We start from the raw sequence: 19,555 nt of genomic DNA, 5'->3' as shown, positions 1-19,555 counted from the left end.
AGCAAATACAAAGAATTTTTAAACTGGGAAAAAGAGGGTTACCATACATACATCTTTTAAATACCAAAATCTTGAGCAAAAAGTCATCACATTGTACTAAAATTTTAATTTACAATGTTTTATGCAATTTGAGTCAAAGCCTTCAATTTCCAAGATCCAAAGTAGGTTACCATTTAGCAATGTTCATTTAGTATTTGTTCTTTTTACTAAGCCCAGACTTGACTCCATATTACTTTCTCTACAATAGCATGCAGGAAGATACACTGCAATCAACACATTAAGCTTTGAATATCACTTTTTTGGGGGGAGAGAGGGCACCAAACCACAATCACACAAGGAGATCCTCCTGACTTGAAGGAAGATAACTCCCAGGGCTTTCCCCACCCCATCCCAGAGCACAAATGCAACACAAATGGGTTCATTTTAATATTTGTTCCAAAGTTTTCCAATTCTGCCTAACACCCAGCCTAAAGTCATAGTGCCACTGAAGGGAATCAAAGGTTTATAAAAGCAGGAGGGGAAACAGGCAAGCTAAAATAACATGAACCCCCAGATTTCTAAAGCTCACTTCAGACAGGAAGGTCACACTTACTTGGAGTGGGTGGAGAGGATAATTGAGCCAGACTTCACGTAGGTCCTGGAAAACAGAGTGATGCCTTTAATGCTCGAGGGAGCCATTTAACACACTCTGGAGTACTAAATAAAATGCCATTATTTGAAATAGTGAACTATTTCAGATGCTGACTCCACTTATTGCAAATTCAATAGTGCTAGCAAACTAATTTTTTTAAAGTGTATTCACCACTCAAACCGCCTGTAGTGACTCTAATTAGCCTATTAAGCTGGGGAGGAAAAGAGCCACCTCCACCCCCAGAAGTCAAAGATACCTTTTAAAAGTCAGTTACACATTTGCTTAACCTAATACATGGGATTAAGCTGCTGTTTTAATCATATTTTTTAGTTTATCATTCCCTAGAAATGTGTATCAGCTGTGCCTTTTGTAATTAAAACTCATCTCAGATGTCTTTTATTTTAGGCACTCGTTCATTATCATTTGAGCTGCTTTAAGATGGAGTGGAAAACATCCATATCTAGTGCCTAAACTCTCAGATCTATAAGACCACACTTTTACTGTGGGTCACTACAAATGTTCTCTTGAAATATGGAAATGAGTGGATTTTACGGAGAAGCCCAGTACATTATTTTATCCACTGAGCTAAATCCAGAGGCAGTTATAATTAGAACTTCCTCAGGATTAAAGCGTTTTTCCTTCAGTTTTAGACTCTAGGGAGCCTCTGACTGAATCTACTTTCTGGCCTTGATGTTAGGTTTTTCAAACAAGTAACAAAAGATTTTTAAAAAGAGGGAAAAATCTTTTTTAAAAACTGGGGGGGGGGGGGGCAGAGAAGAACAGGAAAATTTAGTATCACTGTGGCACACATGATGACCATGTGAAATAAAATATTCAGTGTTTTTTTGGGCAACTTGCATCCCAGTAAAATACACTTAAGAGGTTTTGGGTTTGTTTGTGTTTTGTTGCCAATATTTAAAAAAAAAGAAAGCTTAAATATCAAACTGTTTTAAGGCACTTTAGAGAGCTTCTCTTAACCAATAACCTTTCCCTTGAATTCTCTGTAGCATGAATTACGCAGGATGTCACTCCCTTCTTACAACTTTCTCACGTTCTCTCATGCTTTTTTCCTCCTCAAAGCAACAGGCCCAGTGCTGGCACACAGAAGATGCTACTACTAATGTTGATCATATCAACAGTAACAATCAACAGCTATCTCTTCTAACCGACTCTAGTCTCCAATATTCGAAATTCTCAGGAACTTAATTCTAATTCCTCTTTCCCCTTTCTCCTGTTTTTCACTCAGTGACACTGTGATTTCTCCTGAGATGTCTTAGATGTATAACCACTTAACACCTCACACCTAAATTATTTCAACTGCCTCCATTTCCTTTCATCTACCCTACTCAGAGATCAGGTTCTGCCATCCCTTGGTGTGAGAGAAAATAGCCTGTAAAATAAAAACTCCAGACTGGAATTCTAGCTCTACCATCTATTCAAGGCAAAAACCTCTTCCTTCAGTGTGTTCCAGAAAATGCTCACTGACTGCTGAGACATTTATTAATGCAACATTTTTTTTTATTTTGTTCATCGTGCTAAGTGTACTCTTTAATCTTCATCACCTATTTTGCCCATCCCTTTACTCACCTCCTCTGGTAACCATCAGTTTGTTCTCTATAGTTAAGAGTCTGTTTCTCAGTTTATCTTTTTGTTTTTCCTTTGCTCATTTGTTTTGTTTCTTAAATTCCACATATAAGTGAGATCTTATGGTATATGTCTCTGACTTATTTTGCTTAGCATTATACTCTTTAGCTCCATCCACATCATTGCAAAAGGCAAGATTTCATTCTTTTTTATGGCTGAGTAATATTCTTCTCTTTGTGTGTGTGTGTGTGTGTGTGTGTGTCTTTATCCATTCATCTATCAACAGACACTTGGGCTGCTTCCATAGTTTGGCTATTGTAAATAATGCAATAACATATGCAATAATGCAATAAACATAAAATAATGCAATAAACATAAAAGTACATGATTTACACTGATCCCTCCTTTGTCATTTTCACTTCCCTGACTCTAAATGCCCAGTCATTCTGTCCAAATCAAAGTTGGATCAGTTCACACTAGACCTTCTTTCTTATTACAATAGTATATTACTGATTAAAATCTGTCCTTACCCATTAAAAAAAAGATAGGGGTGCATGTATCTTTTACAATTAGTGTTTTTGTATTTTTTGGGTAAACACCCAGTAGTGTAATTAGTGGACTGTAGGGTAGTTCTATTTTTAATTTTCTGAGGAACCTGCATACTGTTTTCCAGAATGGATGCACCAGTTTTCATTCTGACCAACAGTACAAGAGAATTTTTCTCCACATCCTCACCAACGCTTGTTGTTTAGCAACATATTTTTATCAAATACCTATTATATATTAGCTTACTAAAACAAATGAGACACTATTCCTGTCCTCAAAGGAGCCTAGTGGGGGAAAATGAAGGTAAATAAGTATAATTTAATGAACTGAGATCAGTTCTATAATAGTGATATAAATCAATGCAAGGAAAATTCTGCTTGGGGGTATCAGATAAAGCTTCAAAGAAGAGGTAACTCTTCAGATGTATCCTGAATGACATGAGGAATTTGGCAAATCAGCAGAGAGTGGCAATCAAAAGCAGGGCACCGTATATGCATAAATAATATGTCTCAAAGAAAACAGGCACAAAAAGGTAACTCCTAATAGGTAGAACACAGGATTTTAGGACAGTGAAAATACTCTATATGGTATTATAATGGGTACATGGCATTACACATTTGTCCAAACCCACAGAATGTATAACACCAAGAGTGAACCCTAAGGTAAACTACGGGACCTTGAGAGATGATGATGTATCAATGTAGGTTCATCAACTGTAATAAATGTACCACTCTGATGGGTGATGTTGATAAAATGGGAGAGGCTAGGAACGTGTGGTGGAGGAGGGGGAGTATGGGAAATTTTTACTCTCAATATGTCTGTGAGCCTAAAACTGCTCTAAAAAATCAAGTTTTAAAGAAATTTTTAATTAAAAAAGGGAATTCCTAGAATGGCACAAAGGGGGAGAAGAAAGGAAACAAAAAATAGATGGGAATTAGATTATGAAAACTATTAAATGCTCTGTTGTATAATACAGGCCTTGGCAGACAGTAAAGAAATCAAAGATCTTAAGCAAGAAAGAAAATAGTCAAATCCATACACTAAAAAGAAGACAACTCTAAATGTAGTGTGAACGATAGACTGGAATGGTTAAATACTTCATGTGAGAAATGAGGAGGGCAAACATTAAAGCAAACAGGAACCAATTCAAGCCATATTAGACACAGGGGTGCCTGGGTGGCTCAGTCAGTTAAGCATCCCACTCTCGATTTCAGTTCAGGTCATGATCTCATGGTTCATGAGATTGAGCCTCGCATAGGGCTACACGCTAACAGTGTGGGGCCAGCTTGGGATTCTTTCTCTCCCTCTCTCCTTGTCCCACCCCCACTCATGCCTTTGCAGACACTCTCTGTCTCAAAACAAATAAATAAACATTAAAAAAAAAAAAAAGACATACTAGGGACAGAACTGATAGAAGAGTCTGCAACTCATAGAGATGGGAAGGAAAAAGCTTCAGGACAAAAGAAGATCGTAAGGTTTTCGGTTTAGATGATAAAAGTAAAAGAGGTGAAATACGTTTTAGTATTAAGGTGATGAGTTCAAACACTAAAAATGTTGAAACGAGGTATGTACCCACATGAAGTTGCCCAGGGGCAATTTGAAAAGACATCCCAATCTCTGGGGCTCCAGAGAAAGGCCAGGGAAGGAGATATTGGGACAGATACGTAAAGACAAAAAGGGGGTGGGAAGGGAATGGGAGAATATGAAAGATTACATAGTAATCTCTCCCTATCTTTCCAAGAAGCCATTGGGACGATCAGATTGCAACAATGGATCTGAATGTATTGGGAAACCATGAAGGGCTACACAAAGATGAAAACATGGAACCAGGGGGGCGCCTGGGTGGCGCAGTCGGTTAAGCGTCCGACTTCAGCCAGGTCACGATCTCGCGGTCCGTGAGTTCGAGCCCCGCGTTGGGCTCTGGGCTGATGGCTCAGAGCCTGGAGCCTGTTTCCGATTCTGTGTCTCCCTCTCTCTCTGCCCCTCCCCCGTTCATGCTCTGTCTCTCTCTGTCCCAAAAATAAATAAACGTTGAAAAAAAAATTAAAAAGAAATTATCAAAAAAAAACATGGAACCAGGAAAAACAGTCTGGGATGAAAGAGTGAATGAACATCAGACCAGGCTGAGAATGCAAAAACAGTCCCGCTGTCAACAGGGCTAGGGGGACGACAGACATAAAGCCTACTGCAAAGATGGCAGGAAACTATGTTTCCCTCAAGGTCTTACAGCCGCTGTAAAATGCCAGAAAAGACACCCTCTTTGAAGGACCACTGCTTTTCTGCCGATGTTGCCCTCTGACCTGCTTTGCTATGTCTTCTCCTCTGAATAAAGATTACTGGGGACACTATGTTAACTTGCCCTTGGCTCCTGACAGCACCCAATCCCAAATTAATCCGTGGCTGCCTTTTTTTTTTTTTTTTTTTGAGAGAGAGAGAGAGAGAGAGAGGGAGAGGGGTGGGGGAGAGAGGGAGAGGGGGAGGGGGGATGGAGGGGGGGGAGAGAGAGAGAGAGAGAGAGAGAGAGAGAGAGAGAGAGAATGAATCTCAAGCAGGCTCCACACTCAGTGCAGTACCTGACGAGGGGCTCAATCCCACCACCATGGGATCATGACCTGAGCCAAAACCAAGAGGTGGTCATTCAGTCAACTGAGGCACCCAGGCACCCCAACCCATGGCTTCTTCTAACTCAGCTTCAGAAAAGACTACCAACCAAGAACTGATCCCTGCTTCCCTGGCTCCTCCTTACAATCCGCCAGCACCAGCCCTCCCGCCTCCCTCACTACATGGATTCAATAACTCTGTTTTGTGGGCCTACAGGTTTGTGTCTGGCTGCCTGTGGCTGATTAGACTTTCACAGTATCATTACTCAAGAAAAAATTCAACGGTTCACCCCCGTCTCTCACATATTACACCTAATAGATGTGAACCAATATGGAGATGTCAAATGAGTCAGAATGGCCTGGTGTGTGCACTTGAAAATGGTGAAACAGAAAGACCATGTATTACTAAGCACTGCTCAGTTTCATAAAGACACACTAAGATGAATTCTGAATCTCGGCCTTCCCATTTGTAAGATCATGTTCAGACTCTGCTTTTTCATTGAATCACTTATTCATTTTATTCTGTTAACAAATATTTATTAAATACTGCGCTTGCCAGCACTGCACTCGGTACTGGAAATTTAAGATAAGCTTGCTAAGTAGACAAGTGGGAGAAAGAAGCAGTTTAAAAAGAGAAACGAATCTAAACAAAAACAGATGCAATGAAAAGCACATGGTGTAAACCTGCATATAATTCAGGAAACCAGGAACACAGCATAGATTTGGGGGGGCCGTGCAGCAGGTACGATGGGAGAAGGGGGCAGGGAGTAGCTGGGAGTGAGGGGACTAGTGTAAGGCAAGACTGGAAGGAGGAAGAAAGTAAAGAAGTTGCTGAAATTGCCAACAAAAGATAAAGGCCAAAACAAAGATATTTTAAGATTTGAGAAAAAAGACTTAAAATACATGCCATCTGCTACAGATATAAATCAAGATGCACACTCATTTGTATGTGTAGGACAAAATGGGGAACATGGAACATCTGTAGATAACTTTCCCATCAGGAGAAAATTCACAAACATAAAATCATCACAAATCTCTATAAAAACAAATATAAAAAAATCAAATTCTCAAATATGAACATTATTGAGGTCACATTTTTCAAAACTATTGATTCTTTTTTTTTTAAATATCCTAAGTAATTCAGTAATAACATCTGACAGCCATTTAAGCTGAAGGCTTCACAAAGGCTTAAAACACTGGCTTCCTATGTTCTTTATTGCTCCATGAGGGCTATTTCACTCAATTATAATGACATTTCAATTTGGAATACAGAGTTGCGTCTCCCTTTAAATGTTAAATTGACTTGTTTTGGTACAAAAAGCATCTAGTATGCTCTATTACATGCAGGATTTTAAAAAGTGGCTCTAGCAACATTAATAGCTTAATACTTTAGTAACAATAGGGACTATTTTAGAATCTATCATTTGTTCTTAAACTATAACTTGTTTAAGGAAGAAAAAAAAAGTACCTTCATATTCTTTATTCATAGCCCTGTCAGAAACTCCCTGTGAACTGACTTTCTAAAATAAATATACATTTATCTAGTCTACATAGTTTATATAAAAATAAATCCTAAACAGAAAAGCCAAAAGGCTATAGCTTCAAGTAAGCTTGCATGGCATAGGTACCCAACCATTATAAAACAGAAAATCATAATCAACTTCAAGATACTTGAAAATAAAGCAAAGTATTCATACTGAATTTGTTAAGTGGCCATGGGAGAAATGGGGTCTCAGGTAGAAGGCAAATTCCTAGTGCAAATGCCCACAGAACTTTCCCATTTGCAACAGGGTTGAGTAAGTTATTTTTGTTGTATTGAAATCTACCATCCATGGCATATTCGGGAACTTTGTTTCTCCTACACTCTCTTTAAACACAAACACTAACTGATATAAAATCTTCTATAATGATACTTGAGAAAAATCAAATGATTCAAGATAAATACCGGATCATTAAAGAGTAAGCGTCCAAATAACTGTTTGGCTTCCTCCAGGCTTCCCTCCAAGTAAACAGCTCCTAGATAAAAGGAAGAGAATGCCAAAAGGAAGGCTGCATTAATATTCAAAGAAAATTATATGTCTCTATAAATAAAGCAAAAAGGCAAGCCAAAACTCACTCACATTAAAGAAAAAAAATTGACAAGACCAGAGCAACTAATTTAAAGGTAGCATCTTCCCTCTCTTAGCCAGGATTTGTACTATAAATTAGACTGAAATGTGAAATTTAAGTTACTAAAACCTAAATCCAATATTTTAAGTAAAAAGAGGCCTACTATGAACTATCATGTGAGGTATGGGTATGAACTTACTAAGGGAACTATGCACAAATACCGACTTTACGAGCATGTTAGGTTTTATTTTATATTTATAGTTTATGTTTTAGACCATAAAAAGACCTGATAAAACCTGAGCTCAGATCAATGAAGGCTTCTGCAAATAAAAATCAGGACAATCTCAGGGGCACCTGGATGGCTCAGTTGGCTGAGCTTCCAACTTTTTTGGGGGGGATGGAATTCTATCTTTTTATTTTTTAATATATGAAATTTATTGTCAAATTGGTTTCCATACAACACCCAGTTCTCATCCCAAAAGATGCCCTCTTCAATACCCATCACCTACCCTCCCCTCCCTTCCACCCCCCATCAACCCTCAGTTTGTTCTCAGTTTTTAAGAGTCTCTTATGCTTTGGCTCTCTCCCACTCTAACCTTTTTTTTTTTTTTCTTCCCCTCCCCCATGGGTTTCTGTTAAGTTTCTCAGGATCCACATAAGAGTGAAAACATATGGTATCTGTCTTTCTTTGTATGACTTATTTCACTTAGCATAACACTCTCCAGTTCCATCCACGTTGCTACAAAAGGCCATATTTCATTCTTTCTCACTGCCACGTAGTATTCCATTGTGTATATAAACCACAATTTCTTTATCCATTCGTCAGTTGATGGACACTTAGGCTCTTTCCATAATTTGGCTATTGTTGAGAGTGCTGCTATAAACACTGGGGTACAAGTGCCCCTATGCATCAGCACTCCTGTATCCCTTGGGTAAATTCCCAGCAGTGCTATTTCTGGGTCATAGGGTAGGTCTATTTTTAATTTTTTGAGGAACCTCCACACTGTTTTCCAGAGTGGCTGCACCAGTTTGCATTCCCACCAATAGTGAAGGAGGGTTCCTGTTTCTCCACATCCTCTCCAGCATCTATAGTCTCCTGATTTGTTCATTTTGGCCACTCTGACTGGCGTGAGGTGATATCTGAGTGTGGTTTTGATTTGTATTTCCCTGATGAGGAGCGATGTTGAGCCTCTTTTCATGTGCCTGTTGGCCATCTGGATGTCTTCTTTACAGAAGTGTCTATTCATGTTTTCTGCCCATTTCTTCACTGGATTATTTGTTTTTGGGTGTGGAGTTTGGTGATGAGCTTCCAACTTTTAACCCCAGCTCAGGTCATGATCTCACGGTTCATGGGACTGAGCCCCAGGTCGGGATCTACACTGACAGCGCAGAGCCTGCTTGGGATTCTCTCTCTCTCTCTCTCTCTCTCTCTCTCTCTCTCTCTCTCTCTCATAAAAAATAAATCAATTTTAAAAAATCAGGACAACCGGGGCGCCTGGGTGGCGCAGTTGGTTAAGCGTCCGACTTCAGCCAGGTCACGATCTCGCGGTCCGTGAGTTCGAGCCCCGCGTCAGGCTCTGGGCTGATGGCTCAGAGCCTGGAGCCTGTTTCCGATTCTGTGTCTCTCTCTCTCTCTGCCCCTCCCCCATTCATGCTCTGTCTCTCTCTGTCCCAAAAATAAATAAACGTTGAAAAAAAAAAAAATTAAAAAAAAAAAAAATCAGGACAACCTTTTTCTTTAATTTGAAATAACTATTTAACATTTAAACTGGGTATCAAATCAAATAACATTTTAATTGAGTATCAAATAACTCTGGAGTAAGATAGTCCTATATTTTTGAAATCATATTTTTATATCTGTCTTCAGAAAGGCATTTCTTAAGCAAAACATTAAGACACTTAGTCACCAGGACTTTTGATGAATAAATACATTTATTATTTGTCCATAGTTATAGTAATAATAATAATAATGCTAGTAACAATGAGGAGGATAGTAAAAGTAGCAGTAGTGGTTTGGGGACTACTCAGGCCCTAGGCAAAGTGCAAAGCATTTTTGTATTCTTATCTTCACCTTCATAGGACACCTCAGTAAAGAGTGTTACAAAAGATTTATAGGCTTATAGTAGGTGATTTGGGGAAGGTTTAAGGAAATGGAACTCTGAAGGGGTGGCTGCCAGGATTGCATATTAAGATTCTCACAATTCTGTGAGATAAGTGATCCTATCTCCATGTCACAGATGGGGAAACTGAGGCTCAAAGAGACTCAGTAACTTGGTGAAGACACAGTGCTGATAAATAAAGCAAAAAGGAATTGAATCATGTCTGCCTGGCTTGGGAGCCAACTGTAACAATGTCAAAATTATTATGTGTACAGAGCACAGTAATTCCATGTGACACATTCTCTGAAAATAGACATATTTGTGCAAAACAGACATAGCTGTGAAAAGACTGTGGATACTAATTATTAAACATTCCCTTGTTACCATCATCAGTACAAAACTATAATGGGATGCTTTTATACTCATTTTCAAAGGAAGAAGGAAAAATTGATAAGGAAGCACAAAGGCCTTTGAAACATAAAATGTACTCAATCATTTACCTAAAAAAAAAAAAAAAAAAATCAAGGAATTGTCAATCTACTGTTACATTTCACTGTAAAGCATACTTGCAATCACCAGCTCATTAACTCTTCATAACTTTCCTGTGCCAATAGCTAACTATATTCTGGTTATAGTAAAAAAGAAACCGAGGAAGTTAAGTGTCTGCATCAGTCTTGCTTCAAGTGAGTAAGTAATAGTTACATAGACTCAAGCCCTGGGATTTAAAAAATGCAGTGTTTTCAAGATGTTGAAGTCAGAAAATCTTGTAAACAGTTTAAAATGTGATTAAAAACAGTGTTAGGGCCTCACAAGCAACCTACTTATTACTGTTTATTTATGCATGTGGTCCTGAATCAAATCTGGAAAGTAATCCATCTACATATTAACTTACTTCAATTCAATTCAGTATATACTAACCATGCACGTACATGACATCAGACACCACTTCAGGCATGGGGAATGCAAGAAAAGAAAGCAAGACTGCTGCTCGGAAGAGCTACAATAACCACAATACGTGAAGTTAGTGTTCTACTAGGGACCTCACATGCTTTGGAAACAACTAACTTTGTCCCAAGTTTCCACACTGAATTTTATATGGTCTCCAAACATTTTAAGCATACAAGAAATTAGATTATAAAAAGAGAAATTACCTATTAACGCTTCAAAACAATTGGCCATTGCATGTCGAAGGTCTGATTCCCTACAAAGGTCAGGTCCATGAGCATAAAGCATAAAACGATCCAGTTCAAGTTTCTACAAAATTCAAAATGACAATAAGAAAGAAAGAATCTGACGAAGTCATAACTGCAACAACTCAGCATCTCCTGGGGGTAAGGGGTTATGGATACAAATTAATTGGTCTTATGTCAATAAAGTAAGAGAGTTTAGCTTGCCATTCATTAGGAGTCCTTACATATGGTTCAGATCTGACTAATCTCAACCTTTCCCCAACTAGGCTTCTATGAACTCTGATGTTTCAACTCTGATGGTTCAGAACTGATCAGATCTGAGTCTAATTCCAAGTTCAGACCAAGCACTAGCCAAAGCTGGAAAAAGACTATGCTATAAGACCATGGGCCTTTGGGTTCACCCAACATGTCTAGAGACACAAATCTAACCCAGAGTCAACCTCTTTGATTCCCAATTTATATGGTATTGATGTCTGTAGTATACAGAACAAATTTGTATGTGGCAGAACCAATGGGAACCCTTGGAAGATTTCAAAATGCCTTCTATCTCTAAATCTTTTTTTTTTTTTTTTTTTTGTAGTTTGGATTAAGGATTTCTGTGGCCCTTTATCTCTGTACTTGTGTCCACTCTGTGAGGTCTCTGTACTCATCTTTCAGAAGGCTCAGTGAAATCTGAGCAACGGGGTTGGATTTACCTTAAGGACTCCTGGACTATTGTTTGTAATGAATTATGCTTCTTTTTTTTTAATTTGACCTCAGAAAAGTTTAAAACCAAATTTGTGGCCAAGATCTGGAAATTGTGTAGGACTTATGAATATATCTGTGTATAGTAACTTCACTTCTGGCTTCATTTATTTTCCTGCATATTTTCTCTTTACTTTGAGTTAAGTCCTACTGATTTCTTACCCTATTGTATTATAAGACACAAATCAAGTCCTTTTAGAACTAGACACAGTATGAATGGTTTTTTAAAATAAAACTGAGACTGAATAAATGGAAATCAAAATTCTTCCCATAAAAGGAGAAAAATACAAACATTGCATATGCATGCAATAAATCTGTTTCCATTACCCTATAATTCAGTTCAATAAATTCTTACTAAACAGGAACATGCTATGTAATATGGACCAAGTCACAAGTTAATGAACCAACTAGGACAATAGAAGTCTTATCAGTCCTCAAATAGGATACTCAGATTTCGTGTGTCTCAGTGTATTTTAATATCCATATCCATTTACACTGGAAAAAGAGACAATAAAAACCAGACATATGTGCTATCAGTATTCTGTACTGCTACGAATTCATGAGTACAAAATATATTCAAATGAGTTTCGACTACCACAAATGCAACAGCAGAAAACACATCTTTTAAAAAATTGATCCCTAAGTGCAAGAGCTTATGCTAGAATATGTAAATTTCATCTGTTGCACAACTTCACTGGGAAAATCCAATTGTCTGCTAATCTCTGGAGCCCTGTTTGAGAATAGACTGCAAGTCATGTTTTATATTACAAACAAGTATTCTGGAATGCTATGAATTTTCCAAGTTTTCATAATCCCTGCTCTACATCTTTACTTTTTCCCATAGGCATTAGTGGAACTTTTAAAAAGGAGAGTGGTGTTCAACTGGTGCTTGTGTTAAAAGTTCATCTGTCTGTGGAGAGCTGACCTGAGCTTTCATTAGATTCTCAGAGATTCTCAGCAATCCTCTGTCAAGTACTTCCCTCCCAAATGGTTCAAACCACTGGTCTAGACAGAGGGCAAGGCCACCACTGCCTTCTGCTGGAGCAGATGAATGTTGAATGCTATGGGAGTGTCAGTACTTGGGGTGGAAGAAGATCATACAGAAAAGTGAAGGGAGAAACTGGGAAAATTAACTCATGGGTTTGTACATACCCCAAGTGTCACATAACAGTTTCTGTTTTCCTGCTATGGCAATTTTTCAAACTTTGTAAATATCCTGCCTACAACTGTTTGAAAAACAATCCATTATATCTTAAACTGAAAAAAAAATTGGGAGGGGGTTGATAACTACTTATTAACATTTATTTCCAGTGGACATTTATGTGCCCTGTCAGGAAACATTTTGACAATTAAAGCAACGAAACATTGAAGTAGTTGTACGTAGGGTTGTAGAATTTCACTCATTGTGAAGCTCCTAAAACCAAGTTGGCATACATGTCGCCTATAGTTTTTCATTAATGTGTCATTACTTGCATTCTCAAATACCATCATTATGATGATGTTGTTACATAAAATTAAATAATACACTCTTGCTAACATAAAAACCAGAGGCTAAAATTAACCATTTTGAATATACTAAATGCCTTAGCAAGATCAAATTAAGAACCAGGATGGGTTTAATCCAGTCTTTTCTATAAAATGAAGAAAAAAAAAAAAAAGAAAAAGAAAGCAAAAATCAAGGGAAACTCAGAAAAGTTTTTCCAGTGAATCATTGATTGGTGTTTGGAGATTTAAAAGCCACAGTTTCCCTTACTACTGAATAAACACACAGGTCTTTAAAATGTCATAATTAATAATGAAAACAGTGGTAGCAACAATAAAAACAACAAACTCCTACTAATTTATTTACCTCTTTCTGTGATTACTACTAACAAGGATTATGCCAAGTACTTTACAAAGTGAATTCTCCCAACTCAAACGATAATATTGGGGCACCTGGGTGGCTCAGCTGGTTAAGTGTTCGACTTCAGCTCAGGTCACGATCTCATGGTGTGAGTTCGAGCCCTGCATAGGGCTCTCAACTAATGGTGTGGAGCCTGTTTGGCATTCTCTCTCTCCCTCTCTCTCTCTCTCTCTCTCTCTCTCTCTCAGAATAACTAAAGAAACTTAAAAAAACAAAACCACTCAAACAATAATTTCCTTTCTTACAACCACCCTGAGTGGCAAGCACTGATGCCATCTCCACTTTACAGATTAGAGAGCAGAGGCTTGGAGGAGAGACAACAACCTGCCTAGGTCCCCCTCACCCCACTGTTTGTAAGAGGGGCGTGGACTGGAATCCTGGTGGCCAATTCCAGCGCCTGAATTGGTTTGCTCTAATTTACTGTCCTAAGACACCATATAGAGACAGGAAGATCAGATAAGATAATGTAAATAAGTAAAATGTCCACCATGAATCTAAACTGGAAAGAGTCAAACAATGAAGTCAATGTGGCTGGCTGGACAACCTAAACCCTAAATCTTAATTACTGGGATTTGTGATATCTGGGAATTCTCAAACATCTAGAAAGTATCCCTTGTGGGTATAAATGGGCAGGCATATTTCATTCAAAGCTATAATGCTGCTTATTAGTGTAAATTAAAGACAAATGCCATACAGAAATTTTACACAAAGGGAAGATACAAAATATTTCATTTCTTTGCTCTGTTCTTGTTCCTTTTCCCCAAATGTTTAACTCTATTCACGCACATCTGTCAAATTTTTCCTCTTCTGTTATCAAGTTACTTCACCACGGAGTTCATTAGTTGCTGGTGAACTCACAAAGGTAACAGAACTAATAAGACTGAATCTTTAAAACGCAAACAAAAAAAAATCCTTCCCAGTCTATAAAATATTAAACTCTTAATATACCCTAAAGAGTTACTTATTCAAATGCAAAATTATGCATGGAATGAAGAAGAAAACTTCCGACTTTACCACAAATGCTTCAGATGCTTGACATACCTTTGCTAACATGGCAAGGTGCTGATTCTGAACAATGGCGGTCCGGTAAGTTGCTAATCCTCCTTCTTCCAGACTAGGAAACAAGTAGTACAAATGGACACTGCAAAAAAAAAAAAAAAAAGGTACACAAATAAATATGCATCACAACCTTCTGTCTGTAGCTCCAAGTTACAAAAACAGGCCTGGCACACAATATCTGCACAACAGGTATCAGCTGTGTTGAACCAAACTGAAGGGTTTGATTAAAAGTCTATGAAAGTTAAATAGGAAGCACAGTATATCTGAATGTACTAAAACCCAAACAGCACCATTCACTCCTATTTTCACATCTACTTGTGTTAAAAGACTTCTCTGACAAATCTGATGACAACAAAGACCTGAGCGGTTGGTCATGGACTGCTAAGAGCAAATTTATGTGACACTCAGATACCAGGCCTGGAAACAAATACCTTTGCTGGGGCTGAGTTATGAGTAGCCTCTGAAGACGAGCCTGGAAGCCCCGAGCAGGCAGCAGTAGTGGCATATCCTTTACAAACACAACAGGGACAGGAACAGAACCAAGACTGGCCCCAAGGAAAGCCAAAGGGGTTGATGGAAAGCATGGAGATTTGGAAGAAGGCCACGTGGACAGTTGCACCATCAGCAACTGCCGCTCCTAAATCTCACCCCAGTTTTTAGGATCTGCTGTTGATTGGGGCAGCTAGCTTGTTTAGTCCTATTGTGTCCAGTGAGAACAGGCTTGGAGAAGAGCCCCCTCTGTCTCATTATGTCCTTTTTGGGAAAAGAAATGACCCAGAAAGAATACAAATAGCTCAAGATAGTTCCCAGAGAGGTACATGTTGTCTCCCTTTAAAAGAGAGACCCTGTGGGCTTTCCTACCCCTACCCCTGAATTAAGGACACAAACACACTTCTGGAGAGAAAATACATACAAATACACACATGCACACACACACATATGCATACCAAAATCTCGTCATTAAAATTACTTCCCTTGAGATCAGAAAGAGTGAGAAATGGATTAAAGACAAATCCTAGAAAATGAAATGACATTTTAAAATATCATCCCCTTCTCTACAAATTGAATATAAGCTCTGAAGCATCGAGACCAAGACAAGCTGGATCTCTTGTGGTTGTAGCAACTTGAACATAAACTTGACAGGACAAAGACACTAGCCTTTCATCTTATAATCTTGTGCATTACAGCGTCAGTGAGTACAAGTTATCAGGGCAAGAGCCACAGACATATAGCTTTCAAGCTGTACGGAAGAGACAAAATACATTGTGTTTCAATCCCTTATTTAGATAATTACAAAGAGGGTAACAGAGTAAGTATGTTACCTATAAAATGTAATTATTAGGGGACAACAGAAAACCCTCCTTACCTGGTCAGAAATTCAACAACAGCATCACCTAGGAACTCCAACCTTTCATTGTGATTAATCCTGTAGGAAAATTTTAAAAAAATCACTTAAAATAGCAAACATCTACATTCCCTCCCTCTCTTCTCAAAGAAAAGACACATGAGAGCTCCTTTTGTAATTGAAACACTCTACCTTATTCTTCATAATCAAAAGCACTGACCACCATCTTAGTCGAAGTATGGCACACCTACTGGGTAAGGGAGGGGGCATTCTATCGTACTCTGTACTTAAGGCCTTCCCACCTGAGGGCTTCCTTCCCCTGGGAATCAGATTTAAAGTGAGGAGTTATCACCCTAACAACTGTGAATCTTTCCACACTGCTAAAAGGTGGGTAAGAGAAAGGAGAATGCACTCTAATGAGTTAGAACTGAGCACTGAAAAATATTTGGTACAATGTTCTAAGAACAGCTTCCCATTGCCCAAACTCTAAATTTAACTTAGCATCTAAAGTCCTTCAAAAGAGGCCTAACCTATTTTTTCAAGTCCCAGTATCCACTGCTATCCTCTCCCACCTATGTTTTGGGCTCCTGCCCCCAAACTGTGTGGTACTCTCTGAAAAGGGCATATGCCCAAAAGCTTTCCACCATCGCTCCTGTGCACTGAGCCTACTCATTCCTCAAGGCCTACCAAATGTTGTTTCTCTGTGAATGCTTGCCCGAGGGCTCTCATCTAAATTAATACTCCCCCCTCAGTGCATATCGCACTTTATTTACACCTTCATTGTGTGATGAAGGCACATCTCCCAGGCTAAGTTCCTCATATCCAAGTGTAAGGCTGAAATGACGGAAGGTAGTCCATAGGAAACCTCTGTCTGCCTCTCAGAAAGTCCAGCACAGCCACCTTCCCTCAGTGCTAAAGCAGATCACTACCTTTGGCTGAGCAGAGATGTGACACGATCTGGTTCAGGTTTTTAAAAGGCCACCCTGGCTGCTGTGCGAAGACAGCATGCAGGGTGACAAGCACTGAGAGGGGTACTGTGGCTGTCTGGTGAGACATGATGGAGGCTCAAGCTGGGAGGAAATGGTGGGGAAGGCGAGAAAAGAAAAGAATGAAGGTCAATACCTAGATTTTGGCTTCCATAGCTGGGTGAAAGGTGGTGCTGGGTGAAAGGTGGTGCCATTTACTGTGAGGGGAGGACCAAAAGGAACAGGTTTGGGCAGAAGTAGTAAACATTTGAAGAATGTTTACTTTGAAATGTCCATGAAACATCCAAATGGAGAAATCCAGTATCTATGATCCTACTGTTCACGGGCAAGAACAAAGCTGGTAATAAATCTTTAGGAGTGGTCAATGTTTAGACAGGATTTTGGGCGATGGAACTGGATGATACTACCTATATAGAGAATTAAGCTAGCAAAAAAGGATCTCAGGACTGAGCCCAGGGGAGGGCCACACTTGAGGTCAAGCAGAAGAAAAACCAGCAAAGGAGAGGGGACTGGTTGGGGAGGTGGGCGGAAAAGGAGGCCAGTGTTATCCCTCAGCAAACAAGAACAAGCGTCAAGAAAGAAACAGATCCAAGTAAGATGCAAAGAGAGCATGGATGTAATGCTGAGGACACTGTTAAGGCCACTGGAGTGGGGGGCGGGGGGGAGCATCTCTGTGAAACAGAAAAGACAAACCCGGTTCTGATTAGAGTAGGCTGCAAACTAACGTGTGTTTGAAGCCTGTTATGGGAAGAACCCGGGTTCCTGTTTCAGGGCTAGCGGCAGACACAGAAACTATGGGTCTGGAGGATTATAACAGAAGGAAGCCAGGAAGGATGGTGACAACAGTGACAGGGAAAGGAGAGCACACCAAATCCCTGGGACCTGAGCAATGAAGGGGACAGACCTGGGCCTGGGCAGGATCTCACCTCCCTAACTCCAGGGTTCTCCTCATCTTCTGATACTGACCCTCATCTTCTTCAAAAATTCAATAGCTGACTATCAAGTCCAAACCTGCCTGGTTTTCAAGGCGATTCTTTATCTAGTCCCACAGTAACCACCCGTTTCATCTACTTTCAACAGCAATTCACGACTCTAAGTTGACCAGACACACCACTGCTTCTCCCTTCCATGTTACCTCTCCCAAATCCTGCTTGTTCTTAATGTCAGCTGGGGGCCTGCCCGAATCACTGGAGCTCCCGGGAGCACCCCTAGCCCCACGTGACTTAAGCGTTTATCACTCAATTTATAACAAAATTATATACTATCTTTTATTGTTCACTGCCTCATGTATGCCAGTTTAGTTTCCTTATTTACTGTTTATTTATTTTTTGAGAGAGAGTGGGAGTGCAAGTACCTGAGCATGAGCAGGGGAGAGGGGCGGGGGGGGGGGGGGGGGGAGGGAGGGAGGGAGAAAGGATCTTAAGCAGGCTCCACGTCCAGTGTGGAGTCCAACACGGGGCTCGATCTCACAACCATGAGTCATGACCTGAACCAAAATTAAGAGTCACACACTTAACTGACTGAGCCACCCAGGCACCCCTAGTTCCCATATTTAAAATCACCCTATAGTTTCCATACATGTGGAAAATTTTTTAAGATAGTTATTTATAAATTAAATGACTCCTGGCTACCAAATCATCTACTTGGTAACTTGAGTTCAATTTTATATTATCTCACATATCTCATAATTTAATTCTTCCACCCTACCATGCCTCCACATTTTTTTTCATTCCTCCACATTTTAGAATTTTAAAGGAAAAATAAACATAATAGGAGAAAACTAGAAAGATATGAGCAACAAAGATACAATTCTGAACTTTCAATATGTCCTTTATTTATGTGAAAAAGGCATTCTGGAAAGCAGTTAATAGTCAATAATGGAAAATGCAGGGGAAAAAAGTAAACAATTTATAGCTATGATGAAGAATTCATAATCTAATAGCTTACAGAAAGAGAAGAAAGAGAAAGAAAGAAAAGGAAAAGAAAAAAGCCCTCAAACATATTTTCCTCAGTCTTACCTACTTTGTATTAGATTTTAGAAGACTTTGTTGCTAATCCATTAGCCAAGAATAAGTAAACATTATATTTTAAAAGTATGTTTTAGAAGCTACTTGATACTGTGATTTTGTTTTCCAAATAAACCAAAACTCCAAAAGTGTCTGTCATCGTTCTTAGCGCATCAAGGAGTAGAGGCCCTAGTTAACATGGTAACTAGGCCTAAGACCTCTTGCTAACTTAATTTCATGAAACCTAATAAACTGTTCTCCTGAGAGATGATGGGAACAGCAAAAAGAAATGTTGAGTTTTTATAAAGAAAGAAATTAGTATTACCCTATTCTCTTCCAAAAGTCAGTAAAATGAGAATAGCATTTTCTGTGGTGGAGACTATTTTCTTTGCCAATAGTTCAAAGCACTGTACAGAAAATCTGCTTAACATGGAAAGTAAGAAACCACACCTGGGGTGCGGACAAACCATATTTGGATTGTCTTATGCTTTATTAAACAGTGAGACATCTAGGAAAAAAATAAGACATCTGGCCAAAGAATAATAGCTGCTTTGAGTCATATACTATTTGAATGAAGTCATATTGGCATAAATTTTACTTTAATTTGTTTTATAAACTTTCAGGACAAGAACTATGTCTAGGATTTTAATAACCACAAAGTTAGACTATTATTATTTAATGTGTTAAAAATACAAGGTCACAGTTTCAAACAGGTTTATTCAATAGTGAGTCTGCCATCTACTAAATAATTTG

The 19,555-nt window shown here is 39.0% G+C and overlaps 1 protein-coding gene across 7 annotated transcripts in view; it reads right to left on the bottom strand.

The window, feature by feature from the left end:
- The window catches only part of DROSHA (drosha ribonuclease III), a 127,384-nt gene that overhangs the window by 22,927 nt on the left and 84,902 nt on the right, over window positions 1–19,555 (bottom strand). For all 7 annotated transcript variants that reach the window (XM_030331958.2, XM_030331948.1, XM_030331983.1 and 4 more), the window contains 5 exons: window positions 15,832–15,891; window positions 14,448–14,547; window positions 10,721–10,823; window positions 7,307–7,377; window positions 593–637 (listed from right to left, as the gene is read on the bottom strand). In XM_030331958.2, coding sequence (XP_030187818.1) covers window positions 593–637; window positions 7,307–7,377; window positions 10,721–10,823; window positions 14,448–14,547; window positions 15,832–15,891 — 379 coding nt within the window. The remainder of the gene's footprint in view (window positions 1–592; window positions 638–7,306; window positions 7,378–10,720; window positions 10,824–14,447; window positions 14,548–15,831; window positions 15,892–19,555) is intronic.

This window comes from Lynx canadensis, chromosome A1 (genome assembly GCF_007474595.2).
Source record: "Lynx canadensis isolate LIC74 chromosome A1, mLynCan4.pri.v2, whole genome shotgun sequence".
In the NCBI taxonomy this organism is placed as follows: Eukaryota; Metazoa; Chordata; class Mammalia; order Carnivora; family Felidae; genus Lynx; species Lynx canadensis.
Note: the sequence above shows the minus strand (reverse complement) of the source record. Positions and strands in the feature narration are given on the sequence as shown.